Source organism: Erithacus rubecula (assembly GCF_903797595.1).
Source record: "Erithacus rubecula genome assembly, chromosome: 1".
Classification (NCBI taxonomy): Eukaryota; Metazoa; Chordata; class Aves; order Passeriformes; family Muscicapidae; genus Erithacus; species Erithacus rubecula.
Window position 1 is genome coordinate 106,247,607 of NC_136658.1, and position 19,132 is coordinate 106,266,738.

Genomic DNA, 19,132 nt, shown 5'->3' on the forward strand with positions numbered 1-19,132 from the left:
TGAATGAAGGGCTCTTCCTTGATCTCAGCAGCACACAGCATAAATTAATTCCACAGACACACTGGCCATTATGGAAAGCTATTTCCTACTTCCAAGTCTGTTTTTCCACAGTTCTACAGCTATACAATAAAACCATATAAATGCTGGGTCAGCCTTTCACTAATTTGTGAAATTCCTTCTTAATCACCTTTCTAAAACTGATTCCCCCCACCCCCCAAAAAAATGCTCTTCAAAAATTTTTATTCCATTATTTTTCTTTAGAATTATGGAATCACAGAATGATTTAGGTTGGATAAGACCTTAAAGATAATTCAGTTTCAACACCCTTGCCACGAGCAGGGGAACTTTCCACTATCCCAGGCTGCTCCAAGCCCTGTCCAACCTGGCCTTGGACACTTCCAGGGATGGGGCAGCCACAGCTTCTCTGGGCAAACTGTGCCAGGGCCTCAACAGCCTTTCTGCTCTGAATCTTCTCAGCCTGGATTATTTTTTGTCAGAGAGGGCAACAGTAACTCTGAAATCATCCCAAAGACTTTACCCCCAGAAACCAATATTCCTGTTACACTCCATTTTGTTCCCAACCCCTTTTTGACTGTACCTTTACAGTGCAATCCCTTATGTAACTGAGTAGTCTGAGCTGGCACATACAAAAATCTCAGGTATTTGCAGAAAAAGCTGCACTTATCTTGGTCCTTTACCACAGCTGGCACTCCATCACCACCTCAGCCTGCCAGCTGTACCTGGAGCTGCTGGCAGCACCCTCTGCCTCACCAGCCCAAGAAACTGCATCAGCAAGTCCTGCTGTGCCAGCAGCCATTCTCCTTTTCCAGTCAGGAGTCCAGGACATGATGCCAATCCCATCACCAGTGCTCACCTTTTCAGTAACACCACTTCTCCTTGCCTTTTTAGTTCCTCAGACAGTTTTACATGTACAACATTATGTCTCTTATTCCAAGGGCTTAAAAAAATAAAATCCAACTTAAAAAAAAAATAAACATAACCTATAGAAGCTTCAAATGTATTTCAACCGATTCTTGATCCATGGACTGAAAATCTCAATGATGGCAACAGAATAGAAGAACAACTTTCCTCAGCAGAAATCAGTCTTGCATCCTACCAATACTTTTAGTTTTAATTCTACTTCTAACAATGAAGTAAATTCCTTGGCCACATTAGTAACCTTTTTAACAAGCTCATTAAAGGATACTCCTTTGAAATCCTTTCACCAAGTACACCAAAAATGCACATTTACAGGTTCATGGTACTGAGGTGGTCATTTAATCCCCAAAGCCCCTCAGGATACCCAGTTCATTCCAGTCATCCAGGGTGGATGACTCATGTCATTTGGCTTCAGTACCCTTTGGATGTGCCAAAAACCCATGAGCTTCATCAGCAGAAAAAAGCTGACTGGTTGGTTATCTTCCCATTATTCTTTGGGCTGAACATCACAGCAAAGGCTTTCACATTTTAACATTTTCATCTTTCTTTGTTTTACTCTAAGTCCCAAATAACCCAGTAGACACATTCCTCCTTTGGCTTTCCATTTCCAATAAACTGTAACTGTGCTTATATAACTTCAGATATCACTTTAAAACATTTAGGATCCACAGCCATTCACGTACTTTGGGTTTGGGTGGTTTGGTTTGGGGGTGTGTGTGTTAAGATTTATTTTCCAAAGTCTTAACCAGGCTTGATGAAACCCTTAAAGCTCAGAGCTATGCAGGACATGCTTCCTACCTTAGTCACCTTGGCCACAAGCACACCACAAACATAAGGTCAACATGTAATACAAACCTCCAGAGCCCAGGGATGCACAAATCTAAATATTTAGAAGATTAATATGCCCAACATCCCATGTCCTGTGCATCCCAAGCTCACACTCATCCATCCATCCAATACTACTGAACTACTACTGCTGTTCAGATAAGGAACAGGAACCCAAGGGAAGCTTGGTAGGAGATTCCAGTTCACATTCATCTGCTGCTACAGCAAAAAACAGAGAAATCAGGGCAGAGCAAACTCTTCCTTGTGTAGAAATTTTTGAAAGATTCAGAAGTTTGAAATGCAGAAAAATGCACTGAGTGTTTGTTTGGATTCTCAGCTTCTTTAGAATAACCTGGTAACCAAACACTAAAACCAAGTTAAAAACCTGTCTGGGCAAACACTGGCATCAGGTCCCTTCAGGCTATAATTGGGAGACTTTTTTTTTATGTACACAAAGGCCAGTCTAAGTTAATTTTCACCTTTAATAAGCCCATGATTCTCTGTTATTTAATACTCTGTAAAAAGGTATTACAGATTATTGCAGTGACTTCTAAAGAGGATGGCCAGCCAGAAGGCTGAAACTACAACATCATATACAGTATGTAGTCATTGATACTACCTACTACAGCATGAAGAAAAATACTTTTTAAATAAACAGTATTTAACTGAGAACATAGAAATGGAGCTTTCATTCTTACAGTATGGCTACATAGCTATATTCCAAGAATAACATTTTAAAAAATGCTAGCTCTTGAAAGGCCAGAGATACAAAGGGTCATGATGATGATGAACCAGTTTTGCCCAGAAATGCTATAAAATGAGCACACTGCACAGTTTTTCAGCAAATCCTAGTTTTGCCAAGCTCCAAGAGGCAAAAGCCTGAAATGTAAAAGCTCCCAAGTTGTCTAGCTAGTCCACTTGTGTTCTCTGGCAGCCCCAGTGGCCCACACTGCTTGCAGACAGCATGTCACCACTGCTGATCTTGGCTGACGTGGATCCCATCGGGAAGAGACGTTCGGGTCCTTACGATGCCAGACCCAACAAAAAGCCTCCAACAAACCCACTGGACACCACGATGTTCTGCTTGATAAATTCTGTGGACTGAGAAGAAAAATTATATGCATGAAGTTAATTGTGTCTGACTTTATTATTTAACAGTTATCACAATTTCCTGGAAAGGAGGACACTAAACTTGTGGACAAGGGTGCAGGAGGAAGCGATGTGTCTAAAACTATATAAAAATAGGTGGCACCAATGTAGTGCAAACTAACTCTGAGCTGTCTTTAACAATGTATTTAAAATACAATGAACCTTTTAAAAGTCAAAATACAGAGGAATTGTTATAGTAATTTCATGCCAATACCACTCTTGTTTTGATTGAAACAAGACAGATGTTTTACAAACTATCTTGTCAAAAAAAGCATGAGAACCACCATGACTTCAATTGCAATCACATGACAATTGTTTTTAAAAAATACTGCTTTTTGGAAGACCAATGGAATAGAAATACACTCCATTATGAGCCAGTTTCCTAACAACTTAATCCTAGAAAAAAACACTTTTGTATGATGACATGGGTGTACAATATGTAATGAAGCAGCAGCACAGAGTATAATGCCTTTTATCAAATGTGCCATTTCATAAATCTTCTGCTTCAAACACTTTAGATTGTGTGTAACTAACACACAGTTACAAGAAAGTCATATAATCTGAGAGGAAAAATACCAAAGGAAAACCAAAAACCCCATCCTATCCCACCCATTTCTACAAGGCAATGGAGAAGGACAGGTTAAGCATTTGAAGTACAGAAGAAGCAAGAAAAGCCTCAGTCTTGAACTTTCAGTTCATAGTCACATTAAAACTTAAGGTCATTTTTATCAATCTATATGCAACTCCATACAGGTTAAACCTGAGATGTCAAAAAACTCATTAATTACAGAACACCAGCATGGCTGCTGTTTCACTATCTGCAGCACATTCCTAATCAGGATTCTCAGTTATTCAGAATGAAACTTAGACTGCATGTATGGAATGTGAAAATATATAAGAACAGGCTTTTAAAAACCCCAAAACAACCACAAAATTGATTAAATGTAAGTCTTCAAATGACAGGGTGAAACAGCCCCAGTGACACTGATCAGTATCACAGCTACCTCTACTCAACATAGTAGGCAACTGGCAGATTCTGCAGACAGATATTCTCCAAAACTTATAAAAATGAGATAAAATCACAACTCCTGTTACAAAGTAGCTGCAGCTTTTCTGCAGAAAAGTCATTGTTGTCTAGACAAGTAGTTTTATTATCAGCAGTCTAAGATTTGGGTTTTGTCTTGTAGTTACCATGTTTTACCCACACCATCCTGAACTTTTTACCATGTCATGACCTTACTGGCTTTGTCACCTGCCAAGAACAAGTTTGTGTGTCATTTAAACAGTGACCAAACCAGAAAGCTGAATAAATAAAAGACAGCACAGTCTGATAACCTTCTATTACTATTTGAATATACTATTACTAAGCCAAACTATTTCTGAAGTGTTCCAGTTTTGCATCTGCATTTTCACCTCATTATCACCTGCAGTGGAAGGTAAGAAAACCTGACTGGTGAAAAGGAGTTTATCACCTCACTCACCTCTTCAATTAGAGTGTTGATTTCAGGAGCTGCCTTGTTTGCACGCTTTTTTAACTGTTTTTTTGCTTTGTTTACATCTTTTTCAACTCTCTTCCAGTCAACTTGTACATATCCACTATGACTAGCAATCTAGGGAAATAAAGACAGTTAGCACCGCAGCAATTCACATTCCATGAGTCAAAATTCATTGTCTTGGTGCATATAAAACAGTTTTTTCTTATTTTTACTTATTACAGATACAGAAAAAGACATTGTTCCAATTTCAGAAGGTTCTCTGCTTCAAATCTTTCCTTAGTGACAGCAGTTCAAATCAGAACAAGCAATGGCAAAGTTCAGTAGACTCTTGATAATTTTTCCAGTGCTCTGTTTTTTAGTTATAAAAGCTTTGCAATGTTTTTCCTTCAGCATTTATTGTAACTTTACTTGTAAGAAAAACACATTGACAGGACAACAATGAAAAAACTCTTTTGTTTCAGCTTCTTTCAGAATTCTAGAATTCTGATTTGCAACAGAGTATCCAGGGCTAATCAAAAGCATCATTAGAAATACTGAAAACTCTTTATTTTATCCTACACAATTTAAACTGTCCAACAACAACAACAAAAAGTCCTCATTACAAGAGAATTCTCACACTTCTTACAAAACAAAACCATTAAGCAGAAAAATAACAGCCTGAAAACAGCAGAAAAATAAAACCTTTGCCTTATTTCTGTTACTAATATTTGATTGCTACGTGCTCTAGAGAACAGTTAAAAACTGTTTGTTTGGAGGGAAAAAAGACAAAAAATCAAAATTAAGGATTACTGCTTATTTTAACTGCTAGCACAAAGAAATATAAACCACTAAACTTACATGTAAATGATTGTATACAAAAATTCTTGGTAAAGAGTGAGATTTCTCAGGTACTTCTTAAGGTCACATGTGGGTGGTAAATTTACCCAATTTATCTAACAGCCTTCTAAGCAAGCTGTCCAACTGGTAAACACAAGTCACAGATATTGAACTTTTGTAGAAGAGGTATTTAAATATACAATTTATTAGGTGTAGCATAAATACACAATTTATTAAGTTTAGTTTCACATTACTTGCAGGCTCTGAAGTTTGACTTTCACATGGATCTTTCTACCAAATAACTGAAATTAGACCATCTAGCTTCTATTATAACTGCCACAGTAACTAAGCAACCTATTTACTACAAACTGAAGATTTCATAATCTGGAAAAAAAAATAAGTAAGTGTCAGACAGATTTTGTCTGAATTCAAAGCTTCTAGAAGATCACCTCTGCAACTTCAGTTTCCATCTTTGCATAATTCTAAAAAGTAATTCACTGGACAAATGCAAAATGAATTTACTGTATTTTAAAGTCTCTTTCACTTCATGCCTCAGAATGTAATTAATAACAAATTAATTGACTTTGCCTGTCTACTAATTTATTCACATGGGCACTAGTGCCAGGCAGGGACAGCTCATTAAGGGCTGTCTGTACAGTATCAGAGCAGGAAACCAGTTTGAAAGCTGTACTGGTTGCACATCCAATCACTGGATGACATACCAGGAGAAGAAAAATAGCTGCACATTGTGGCAATTGTTATTTTATGAATTTAACATAACCACAAGAATTTCAAAAAGGCCTCAGCATTCAATTGGTGCCTTCTCACTCATACAACTGAAAATTAAATGTGACTGATCTACTCAGTCCAACACAATGTAAGAAATGTTAATGTATCTGCTTGCTTGTAAAATGTAAATGGATCTTGGAAGAAACATTTCATTAAGACAACTTTAATTAGCTCAGTTATCCAGACAGCACAAAGATCAGGCAGAAGTGTTTAATTAAGATCTGTTTGTAACTACTGCAGAGCTTACACTTGTATCAAAACCAGATATCTTGTCTCCCTGAACTTTGTAGCCTTGAAATAAGAGATTCCAAATTTTACTTTTTGAGTGTTTGTAAAATAAGCAACAGAGGGTAATGTTTTGAACATAAAATTTTTAACTGCAAAGAAAAAAACCCTGTACTTTGGCAGTGAGAGAGCCTGTGTCATATCTACTTTGGCTGCAAACCCACTAATTACATAATTTCATGTATAAGTGCAGAACTCAAATGCTGAAAAAACATTAGACTCCAATGTATCATAAAAAAACTATTTGCTTACAACAGTAAATTTACATAGAAGCAAAATCTCAAAATTTACCAGTATTTTTCAACTCATGCCCTATGATAACCAAGTAAAATAACAGTATCCCATTATCATATCCATGATTGGATATATTAAGGTGTCATATAGCTCTTTATATATTAAGTGCATATATTATTAAAGAGACCTATGGGGGGTGGATTTTGGGTTATACAGTAATCTTTCAGTATATAATAATAGAATATTATCTACATATCTCATAGCTCATTATTTGTTCAAAACCTTCCAAAAGTGTTGAAAAAAATAAGAGAATTTTTTAAAAAGGCAATTGAAGAAATGCATCAGTGCAGAACACTAAAAATGTGTTATATTTCTTGATATTAATCAAGGAAAACTGAGAATCTTCAAGGGTAGACCTCATTTTGGGGGTGATACTGGAAAGGCACACAGGCACTTTGTTATTGTGAAACATTAACACAAATAATGAGCAGAAAAATGTTTTGGAGTAAAAAATCTGTACGGCAAGATGGGATAAAAGAGTTTAATTTCCTCAAAGCAAAATCTCACACTAAAAGAGCCCAAGCAAGGCCAGAGGGCATAGGAGAGCTGAGCTGCAGTGCATAGAACCCACAGGCACCTTGAGGTATTTTCTGCTGCTCAGGAAGGGAACAACCCCCAGTTTCTGACAGATCTGACAAGTCTCTAAGCTCAGCACTGACAGGGAGGGACTGAGTGAGAAGTGACACCACACTTTGTGTAAGAGCTGAAGTGCAGAGGTTGTACCCTCAGCCCCCACCTGCAGGCACAGCTCTGCTGTCCCCACTGCAGGTTCAGAGGCTCAGACACTCTGTCCCTCCATGTCAGAACCTGCCACAAACTTGGCATTTCTTTATCAGGCCAACTTCCTACTCCAACATGCTTTGGCTGTTCCATTGAATATTCCCTCTAAGTGTGCACACATCAACTGTTCAAGTGGGATATTCAACATAAAATTGAATCCAACTCTGCCTCCAAAGCCCCCAGAATTAGGCTGGTCCCTCCCTGGGAACATCACTGGGATGCCATTACATGGTCCTTAAGGTCCCTTCCAACCCAAGCCATGCTATGATTCCATGATCATCATGGTGCACCATCAACAAACCCCTGTACAAGATAAAAGCCAAGGATACCTCGGGTTTTATTTTGTTTCTTGTGGTTTTCACATATTTACCTTTCCTAAATTAGAACACATTTAACGAAGAATTCAATTTAATTCATCAGTGGCATATTAATGGGCAGGGGAAAAATGTATTATTGAAAGCACAAATAACTGAAGAAAAATCCAATTTCATTATTAAATGACAGACAAACAGAACAGAAAAACCTGCAATTTGTATGCTCACTGCAGAGCAAAAAACAATTAAACTGCCCTTGAGGATATAGGATTTTAAAAATAAAGAGATATTAGGTGCTCATTAAGAACAATTGTTTTTAACCAATTAATTACAGCAGAACCAAGTTCATACTTCCCTACTCTTCAGGATTTCACCAAACAGTGCTGTATAAATGAGAAGTTACACAAGGAAAATCTCCTTTTTTGGTGTAATTCTTAAAATTACTTATTAAGAGAAATGCATTATATTTTCCTTAATATAGGCTCTTATACTGCTCTTATACCAGCATGTTTGAAGAACTATATATATTTCACCAAAAAAAAGCACACTTAATAATCAAATACTAATTAAACAAATTAAGATGTGGAAATATTCACCACAAAGATGTGATAACAGATCACAGTTTTGAAAAGCTGTGCAAATTTCACATAATTTTTATTCTTCTTCTCCAACTTCTTTTCATATAATCTTTTTAAGACTGAAGTTCTAGATCAATTACAAAAACATGAAAAATCTTTTTTGCTTCCTGTACAAACTGACACTGAAAAATGTATTGCTTTCAGTTTCCTACTACACTTCTTGAGATGAAGTCATCAGCCACTGAAGAAAAAGAGTATTTTTTTTATTTTAAGACTGAAATGTTTCATTGAATGGGCTTTAGCCAAGAATCTTGCCTTCTGTAGTTATTATTCTTGTTCTAGCATGTAATTATAATGTCAATATCGCAATCAGCAGTTGAAACGAAATCTGCAACTTCAGAGAAATTTACAGATAAAAAGGAACTTTCTAGTAATGTGCTCAAATACTCTTCTGCCCACTCAGGGGAAGCACTGAACACGTATTCATAGAATCAGGATGTGTGATCTTTAAATGAAAAAATTAAAGACTACAGAAATGTAATTACACCATAGAATTTATGACTCAGCCTTAAAATGCAAAATGTTTTGAATTAAAAGAGAGACCAAGGCATTTACTTCATTTCCTTTCAAGAGAATCTGATCTTACTTAAGATATAGACAATCCAATCAAAATACTTAACTCATATTTCCTCTTGGAAAATATTCCTTTTTGGATTCAGTGTGAATGAGATCAACCAAGAAATCAGACACTCAACCACGTGGCAAATCTACTGCATTTACAGGAAAGCTCCCCAAACTTCACAGCTCAACAAGCAAAAATCCTGCACAAGTGATATGTTTTATTCAATTTCCATTCTCTTTTGTCTGCAGGTCTCAGCTTTAACTTTTCAGCTTCCTGTAGTCAGGAGCACTGAGGAAGGCACCTGCAGCAATTTTCTGCCTCCACTCCAGGTGTCTCCATTCTGGCAGCTCTTCAGTCATATTGATAAAAGAATTATCAGTAAAAGAATTAAGATCAATGGCATATAAAACATGGGAAGAGAAAAAAACCATACTAGAACCAGTAGGGACCATGATTATGAAGGAAGTGTGTGTACTTCACACAACAGCAACATTTCAATGTATTACACAGCAGCAGTTACTGCCCCACCCTTCCTGATCAGTGCTTGACTGCACCAGCCACTACCATCAAAAGAAATAAAAGCAGCATATGCCTTTCACAAACCCTCCAGGGTGATGCTGGAAAGAATAAATATATCTTTAATCTCCCCTCTCAAGAAATTGTGTATCATTAAGTCTAAGTAGGCATCAATCTATATCCCCTAGAACAATCTGAGGAAAAATGAGAAGCTCACAGGTATTAAGACATGAAAAATGCCAGTAAAATCTTGGCATCTTACAGAAGGACACATGAAATTCTCCTTCACTTAAACTAATTTAAAGATTTTTCAGATATATATCCTCACCTAATCACAGTATCAGATGAAAAATGCAAATGATCATGCCAGATAAGATAATTAAAACTTCTGAACCTGAAAGCCAGCAGAGAAAGGAATGCAATGAAGCTGTCAAAATTCAGCCAGGCTTTAGAGGTTCAAGAGATAAAACATGGCAAGGGGAGAAAACAGAAAAACACAGCTCATGCTGGGACCAGAACAAGCCTTCCAGGCAACTGCCAAAGCAGCCTAAAGCTCTGATGAAACTCTCAAACCAATGTAAAACAAACACATTTTAAATTCTCCCTCACCAGAGGTTTACAGGCGGTTCCTCTAAGTGGGAACATCGAATCATGCACAGTACCTCAGCTTCTGCACAGAAGTCCTCTTGTCTTACAACAAACAATTTTACAGGACAGAGTAGATTCTGATTTACCACTGATTTTTAGAAATGTCTCTGTTGTACATTTGTAACCAACATTCCAGCTCAAATGTAAGGTTTTAACTGCTAAGACTATAAAGATGAAGTAGATAAGAAGCCTTCCTAATTAAATGTTACCCAACAGCTGTGTTTTTCCTATTGTTCAGTAAATAACATTTGCCAATTTATAAAGCATGAAATGCTACATACTTGAAGCAGAAGAAAGCCACCACCTACTGCAGTTGCTGCAAGCTTTCCGACTTTCTGGAACAAAAATCCCGCACACCTTAGGGGAATAAAACAAACAAAAAAAAAACCCAGTCCAGTGAAGTTTTCTGCTGAACAATGTCACACTACAGAATTCCTGACTGCAACTATTACTATTATTTAATTTTAAAAAGTGAAAGTATCATTTCATATTTACAAATTTAAAAATCAAGGCTATTTAAATGCAAGTAATATTAAATTAACAATGATTAAAGCAAGACCATCTGAGTAATGGTTGCTTGTTCTTGAGATCTCTAGATCTTACTGCTATTACATGTAGCACGTTAATAAAGCACAACATAATTATATAACAGTGCTGCTATAACTGTTCCCAAGTGGAATGTAAATACATTATACCATAATTTATATTAACTACACATGCATAACTGAAAGATCTCAGTAAAAAGCAGCACATCCCTACCAGGAGTTAAACTCAGCAAGGCCACTCTGCTGGGATATGATGTTAAGTCTATTTTTAATGGATCAAGGCAATGGGAAAATTACTTTGTTCTCTGTCTCCAAACCCTCCCTCACCAAATGGGGAACAGCACTGATATTACAGAGGAGTGATAAGACAGGAAGGGGCCTCTGGAGGTCACCTGGGCCTGTCACCTTCCCAGAACTGCTGCAGAGCCCAGTCCAGCCTCAAAGCTCAGTCAGGCTGCCAAGTGCCCTGACTCAGCCAAGAGTTTCCAAGGCTGAGGGTTCCACAACTTCCCTGGGCAATTCCAGTGTATCTAAACACTGGCCCACACACAGAGGGGAATTTTTCCCCCTGCACATGAATATGAATTCTTATTTATATACATCAGTAGGCACCAAGAGAGATGTGCATCTACAGATACTAAAATGTGCATTTTCCAGATCATTCAATAAACCATGGATGCCAGATGAACTATTCCCTAGAAACTTCTGAGTTTACATGTATACATATAACTTTAAAAAATAATTTTAAGGCTACAGAAGCAAATAAAAAACTCAGACTGAAAGCTAAACCCCACTCCACAAAGCTGTACTGGCTACAACAATTTTATTTTTAGTCTATTTCATCTTCCAATTCTTGCATAATCCCTGTTTAAAAGTCACTGTGCTATCATAATGGTGTTTTTCAATGAATTTACTTTTTTCTGTGTACTGGAATAGATAAATACCATTCAAATACCTCTGAGAAATAACGAATACCTTGACACAGCTGCTCAGGCTGTGACCACATTTTCCAGTTTAAGTTCTCATCTTTACTGTCTAGCTTTCACCATGAATTATTCTAGTATAACTAGGCTATGCTATCTCCCTTCAGATAACATCAGAGCAAACTGTGAATTTGCTCAAAATGGCTGCAGCTCAATTCAGAGGAAAAAACAGTCTCCATGGCATGGGGCTCTTCATTAAAAGTGTATTTTGCCATCCTTTTTCCCCCCTTAATTTCTTTTACCTGTAAAATATGTCCCAGCCATAATACAACTAAGTTTCTAAATCTAGACTAGTAAAGAAATAAGCTTTCCCATACAAAAGAAAAGCTATATGCAGTAATTTTCCATTTATTTCTTGTCATTTTAGAGCTCTGACATTTCCCCAAATCCTTTCCACAATAACTAGTTCCCTTGGATAACTGGTGTTTCACCAATATTAAAAAACCACTTCATAATGATGAGTCAGAGTAACAAACTAAAATAGTTCACACACGAATAATCTCAATCAATGCTAAAGGAAATCCCATTAAAGATATATTTATCTGCTTGAAATGGAAATGGATCTTCTAACAGAGTAAAAGGTCTATGTCAGTTATGGAAAGGGAAGCTCCCTCACCAGCCAGTCAGACCTCCCATCACAATTTGTGTGGCTACAGAGTATTTTTCAACAATTGGTCCTGAATTGCGGCCAAACAGGCGATTCCACCAATGGTGGCGTCGAGCATATTCCGTTAAATCCAGCACTTCGTAGGAATCATCGTCACTGTCGCGGTCTGGAAAAGAAAAAGCAATTTTAAAAAGTTATTTTCTTGGTTATAGAGTAAACTAAAAATTTATGTGAAAACTCCAGACCAAGCTACCTATGCTCCAGCAGTTTGCAGAACAAAGGATTTTGGGATTCTATGCCATCATCAAAGTAAGGTGTAGAAGGCCATAGAGGTGATATGATCTATAAAATCCATGACTGGCTACAAGGTGAACAAGAATCCCCTACCTGTTCCAAGTGCAGGAACCAAGAGGCATCATAAATTACCAGTTAGCTTGTTCAACGTAAAAAAAACTAACACAAAAAAAACCCAAAGGGATAGACCAACACTTGGAAAGATTAGGAACTTCTGGCCCTCATCAGAGCACCAGACATCAGCATGTGCCCCAAGGAAGCAACTTCTGCTCCTTTTCCACTACAAATGAAACAGATGATGTTGGGACTTCAGTTAAGCTCCATGTTCTCAGGCCTGTTTTTAAAACAGGCATCCTACAACTTCAAATTAAGAGAACCTCAACACCATGTATAGTCAAACATCAGAGGAAAGAGATGGGTCTAGATTTTTTAACAAATCTCATTTTGTGACATACACACACAAACTGAAGTACAATTTGTTTGAATATATTTGAGGTTAAATCTAAATTCAGCAATACGGGTGGGACATTCCAGAAAAGAGGAGCACTTAAATTATTACCTAGAATTATCGTCTAGAATTGAAGTATGACTATAGATATAAACATTTTATTAGAATTTTGACAGCTTTTTAACTTGTACTACCAGGGGTAAAATCTTCAAAGACTGTATGAAGTACACATGTAGGTGTGCATTATTTCCCTTTATTACCACATAAGTGTTCTTGAGTACTAAAAATAAACAGCAAGATCCATAATGCTAAAAAGTTGCTATTGAATATTCTTTTTTCGAGGTATTGAGGACAATCTGTTTATCTTCTTTAGACAGAGAATATTAAAACACTGTCATGAACAGTTATGCTAATTCTGCCCTTAAATTACTATTATTTAAACCAAAACTCGTGTACACAAATATAACACGTTCTGTGGCAAATAACACCGCCGGAGCGTTGTCTACTTATAAGAAATACTCCCTGCACGCGGCAGATGATGTTCTGGACATTCCCCAAGCACATCGGACTGTGCCAGCGTCGAAAGGCGCCGCACGACGAGGCCACAGCGATGCCCCGAGAGCCGCAACGGCGCAGGACGCGGCGGCCACGGGGGCTGCAGGCTCCGGGCTCCCGCCCCGCATCCTCCCTGCTGTGTGAGGGCTCGGCCAGCACTCCTTCTGCCGCGGGCCTGCCCACAACGGGTGTCGGGGTTTTATCGCCGCAAGGAGCTTTATCCCGGGTGATGCAGGGCCGATGCGCCGGGCCGAGCGATGGAGGGGGTACACGAATGGATTGGGGAGGCGCAGAGCCCGGGCCATCCCTCCCCGCCCCCGGGACGCAGCGCGGGCAGCGGGAGGGGGCTGCCCGCCGGCCCCGAGAGGAGGAAGGGCGCCCGCCGCGCCGCCTCCTCCCCGCTCCCGTCAGGAAGGGGCCAGCACTGACCTGAGGCGGAGCGGGGCCGCCGCGCCGCCATGTTGGCCGGTGGTGAGGCGGCGCGCGGCCTCCCCGCTGCGCCCCCAGCGGCCGCCACGCCCCGCCCCGCCCGCCGCGGTGCCGCCCCCTCGCGGCCGCTCTGCGCATGCGCCTCCCGCCCCCCCCCCAGGGTGTCCCTGAGGGGACGGGGAGCGGGTTCCGCATTTGGGAAACGGGAAATGGCCTGGGATTGAAGGGATCCGCAAGGATCATGGACTGCGGCTCCCTACCCTGCGCAGGATACCGCAGGAATCCCATCATGAGAGTTATCCAAACGCTTCTTGAGCTCTGTCAGGCTGGTGCTGTCCTGGGGAGCCTGTTTAGTGCCCAACCACCCTCTGGGCGAAGAACCTTTATATATCCGATAAACCTCTCCTGACACAGCTTCAGGCCATTCTCTTGGTCCTGTCACTGTCCCCACAGAGCACAGAGTAGTGCCTGCCCCTTTTCCCCTCACGAGAAGCTGTGGCTGCAGTGAGGTCTCCCCTCAGCCTCCTCCATGCTGAACAGACCCAGTGCCCTCAGCCCCTTCCCCTCACAGCTTCCCCTCAAGGCCCTTCATCTTCGTTGCCCTCTTTTGGGCTCTCTCCAATGTCTTTCTTGTATTGTGCTGCCCAAACCCACACACAATATTGAGGCCTGTGCCGTGAGGGGCTCATTGATCCCAGTGATGGAGGTAAGAACCCCAAAACCTTCCCAATATCTCCAGCTGTGCCTGAGGAGCAGAGCAGTGGCTGCAGGCATGGCTGGACAGCAGCTACGTGCCATGGGCCCCATAAAAATTAATAACCAGAAAAAAACAAACACAAGGCCCCTCAAAGTACAAAGGTTAAAGTGAATGTGAGCTGTGAAATATTGGAAAAAATTAAAATTGAGCCCTGGTGTGCTCTCTCCTTCAATGTATTGGTGGGGTTTCAATGGGCTAAAAGCCACATAATTGTAGTTTATTACTTTTATTTTTGATTGTATGCAGCCATAACATAGAGGTGGCTGACACAGTAAGTGCAACTTTAGGAGTGTTGCTGCAATATAAATCAAGAAAGCATCAATAAACATAATTTATAAATTATAAAATTAAAAACAAGTTATTTAAAAGTGTTTGCAGCCTCTCACTTGGACTCTTAAAGTGCCAATACACAACAGGCAATTATAATAGGAAAAAGAATCTACTTTCCCCCACGTCATTAAGCTATTTTTATGGAGTAAGCATTTAGGATTTTAATTAAACCCCTTAATTACACCAGCCTTTACAGACATACCAAGAAAGGGGAAAACGTATATTCCACAAGAAGATCCTTTTTTAGTCCACTCTCAAACTGAAATTAGCATATAAAACTAGAAGCAGCATATAAAGTGGTTGTTTGCTTATTAAATGATTTTTATTACAAACATTTGCCATAGTGATAAGCAGGTGACAGCATGCCAGACAGAATTAGTAATATCTTGCTTTCTTTAAGATTTTCAACAGATACATTGCTGTATGGAACACAGATTTGTCTCTTTATGATTTGTTTTGACAAACACTGTGCATCTTGGGAGTTTGCTTATTTAAGCATCAAATTGGTGGGTTTGGTATTCACTTTCCAATCAGTAACAAAGTGTTGATTTTTCCCAGTCAGATGCCAAGTAAGGTAAGGGAGGTGACCAGAAATTTTTGCTCAGGCTTTATGAGCCTGGCTGGTTTTGTACCTTTTGTTGCTCGAATTCTTAATATTTGGCTTCCCTATTTTTAACTATGATCAGTTAAAAATAGCAGCTCTTCTCAGATGACTTTCCCCATGTCTGTCCAAACAATTATATTAATTTCCTTTCAGAATAGGGAGGTTTATATAATTAGCACTTCTAAAAGATTAATATTAGAAGCTGCATTGTGTTCTACATGCAACTTCTATTTGCCTCCTTTTGCACCCCTCCTGCCAAGTCATGGTGGTGTGACAAGTGGCAAGGAAGGAGTTTAGGAAAGGCCCTTTTGGCAGCTTTTGGGCTTGTGGTGTCTCTGTTCTGGGATCAGGATGCACCCCTTGCCCAACACAAGACATTTCCCAGTGGGTTCCAGTTGTTAGGATGCAGTGATGCTCAGCCCTGGGTGCTGTGAACGAGCCCAGTGCCTGCCCAGCATCTGCAGGCACTGCTGGGGGATTGGCTCCGTGCCTGCACAGAAAATGCCATCAGGATTGTTCTTGCTTCCAGCAAAATCCATACCCTGTGCAGAGACAGCAAACCTCATGGCTCCAGAGACTGACAATAACTGGGAGAGCTTTTACCAGCCCCACTGGGATGTAGAAAATTCCCCAAGCCCATTCAAATCTCATGCACACTGGTGCTCCCTTCAAGCTATTCATGGCAGACTCTGACAGATTTTCCAAAGAAAGGTGACAATTTAAACTCAGGCCACATTTTGGCTTCACCCTAAAAGGTTCTTCAGGAACAAAATGATTCTCTGTAACATCAGGAGGACTGCAGAGAAACATTGTTCTCTTTGCTCCATAAACCCTGGCTACAAGTTCGGGCTGTGCAGCCACCCTCTGTCCTTGTACCTGTGACAAGCAGCTTGGCTGTCACGGCTTGCAAGGGAACGTACATTGCACACACATACCTTACAAATACTAAAAACCACCACAACAAGCATCCAAAAACCCCCAAAACACCAAAAAGCAGAGGAGAGCCCCCCAATCTTCAAAAACCTGCGTGACTAATCCTAGCAACTTTGTCAGCTGACCAGAATTCCAAACTGGGACATACATCCTTTAATTTTTTACCATCTTGCATGATTAATTCTAAAAACTGAATGCAGCACACACTGCCAGCCATCTCCACTAGGTCTTACTTGTGGATGAGGCTTATGTTTTCTGCAGGTTTAACCTGGGAAATGCAGTGGGAATAACCTGCAATAAAGGTATTGGAGCTAATGGATGATCCTTTTTTTTAAACTTGACTGGACATTCTGTTATTCAAAGCTCAGTTGGCTGGAAAATGGCAGAGAAATGTCTGGGAAGGAATTTGGGTTTTAAGTTTGTGAAGCCCCTGGGCAAGGGCTGTTGTGGGGCCATAACCTGAACTGTTAATGCAGTAGGAAGTTCCATGAGTTGCTGACAAAGAGCAGTGCAGGGACAGCACTGATCCCTGCTCTGTGGTGACAGGGACAGGACCCGAGGGAATGCCATGAGGCTGTGTCAGGGGAGCTTTAGTTTGGATATCAGGTAAAGGTTTTCCCCCCAGAGGGTGGCTGGGCACTGGAACAGCTCCCCAGGCTGTGGTCACAGCTCCAAGCCTGACAGAGCTCAAGGAGCATTTGAACAGTGCTCTCAGGACATAGCTGGATTCTTGTGGATGGGCCAGGAGCTGGAATTCCACAGGAAGTCAGGAGCTGGGTCCCTTCCAACTCAGGATATTCCATATACCATGTTAAAATGAAGATAAACCTCCCTGTAATTATGATGTTAACAAATACACATCCTTGTGTCTCCTGCCATCTCCATGTGAGATTTTGGATGGCTTGCTTGCATTACTTGTCTTCAACCTTCCTTTGTCACTTTTCTTTGTAAAATGTTTATTGTGAGTTTTAAAAAAATATTTATGAGATTTTTTTCTTGTTTTTGAACATCATTAAATTCTGCTTTTCAGTTTTGTAGTACTCTAACTTGATAACAGCCCCCTTTATCTTAGAAGCACAGAATAATTTTGGTTGGAAGAAAGCTATAACATGATTGAGCCAAACCATAAATCTTAATTAATTTATCCTAATGAAATTTAAGTTATAAATTCTCACCACAATCCATCTATGAGTGGAGGAGAAATGGGCAGAGAAAGATTTACCTGTTGTCTCCATTAACTAACAGGGGTTTAAATTGTCTCCTGATGAAGAATTCAACTGATACAAAAAGAAAAAACAAGTTTAGTGTGCTGTGAAGAGTGTTTGAACAGGTATCAACCAAAGACATCACCCAGGTAAGATGCACTGGATCCACAGCTCCTGTATTTTACTTATTAAACAAAACTGATGGTTAGTGTCAGGTCAGGCTGCAGCAGGACACATTCCCATGACCCTAGCCTGCAAAAGTAAGGAAATAAAAATATAAAGTTAAGGGGGGGATTGATCTTTCCTGTTCGTTTTGTTTACTATATTGTTAATAATGCAAGCTGATTATCCATTAATCTTTTGATCTCAGCTCTGATGAGTTACCAGGCTTGGACTGCAGCACAGACTGTGATCTCTTGCTATTGTATGAATCCCATGCATGCGATGGGATGTCTGTGTGCCGTGCCTCTGGAAAAACTCTGGGATCGCGGCCAGAGGGGAGCCAGGGGAGCCAAGCCTGGGGCAGAGCGCTCCTGGGGCGGAGCTGAGCTCATCCTTCCTTTAGGATCACCCCTGGAGGCAGCCAGGGCTTCAGTGCTGGGGGCAGAATGCAGGGGGAGGTGACTGCAGTGACTCAGGAAGGGTCATCTTGCACTGTCAAAATGCTTAATAAAAACTGGAGTGTTCAGCTAAACGGAGGCTTCGTGTATTGACCAGGCAAATAAAGGGCAGCAAGAGGAACTGAATCTTAGAAAGTCTTGTAAGCAAAATATAAAAGACTTTTAATTACTTGGATGCAACCTTTTGTTTACTGTATGTCCATGTTATAAAATTCCAGAATAGCCTGCTGACTGTAGTACTGCATTATTTTAGAGAAGTTCTTGAAACAGCTTTTAGCTGAGATCATGAATGTAATGATGTATTTTGGGTTTAAGTTTCCTTCAGAGATAAATATCCAATTCCCTTGGTAAGTCCTGTAGGTATTCTGGAGTTCCCTGCCACTGTCCCTCCAGTACTCGGACAAACCAACGGAGAGAGTGAGAACAGACTGACAGTCTGGCAGTCTGTCTTGCCAAGCAAATGTAAGGAATTACTTTTGAGAGGAGCTGCACTGATGAATCAATCATACACACAACTTCCACAGCCAACAGATGTTCCTATTTTCTGTAGCATAAGTGCACATAAACAATGAAAAATAAAACTTTGCATGGCTTTTGACAAAGTTATGGGTAACAGGGTAATAACTGGGCAGGGAAGATTTAGAAAAAATCCTGGAAATGTTTTAGGACTCTCCAGAAATACCATCTAAGAGGTGAAGAGCCCAAAGAATTTCAGATTTTTCTGTTTCTAAAGCCCTGCACCAAGAAAAGGTTAAAAATCCTAAACTGAAG

General features: G+C 40.0%; 1 protein-coding gene across 1 annotated transcript; it reads right to left on the reverse strand.

Moving 5' to 3' along the window:
* Window positions 1-2,228: 2,228 nt before the first annotated feature.
* On the reverse strand, window positions 2,229-14,025 carry FUNDC1 (FUN14 domain containing 1). Its single transcript, XM_079308727.1, has 5 exons — window positions 13,913-14,025; window positions 12,196-12,352; window positions 10,333-10,408; window positions 4,395-4,523; window positions 2,229-2,865 (listed from the first exon to the last, which is right to left on the reverse strand). Exons 1-5 carry the CDS (start codon window positions 13,941-13,943, stop codon window positions 2,788-2,790), a joined length of 471 nt encoding a protein of 156 aa, XP_079164853.1. The 5' UTR covers window positions 13,944-14,025; the 3' UTR covers window positions 2,229-2,787.
* Window positions 14,026-19,132: the final 5,107 nt, after the last annotated feature.

Excerpts from the sequence above, each read along its gene's own strand:
- FUNDC1 (XM_079308727.1), bottom strand. The coding sequence starts at position 13,943 with ATGGCGGCGCGGCGGCCCCGCTCCGCCTCAG. Across the intron at positions 12,353-13,912 it reads GCGGCCCCGCTCCGCCTCAG|ACCGCGACAGTGACGATGAT; the intron begins GTCAGTGCTGGC and ends TTTCTTTTCCAG. Across the intron at positions 2,866-4,394 it reads TCAACACTCTAATTGAAGAG|TCCACAGAATTTATCAAGCA; the intron begins GTGAGTGAGGTG and ends TTTTCTTCTCAG.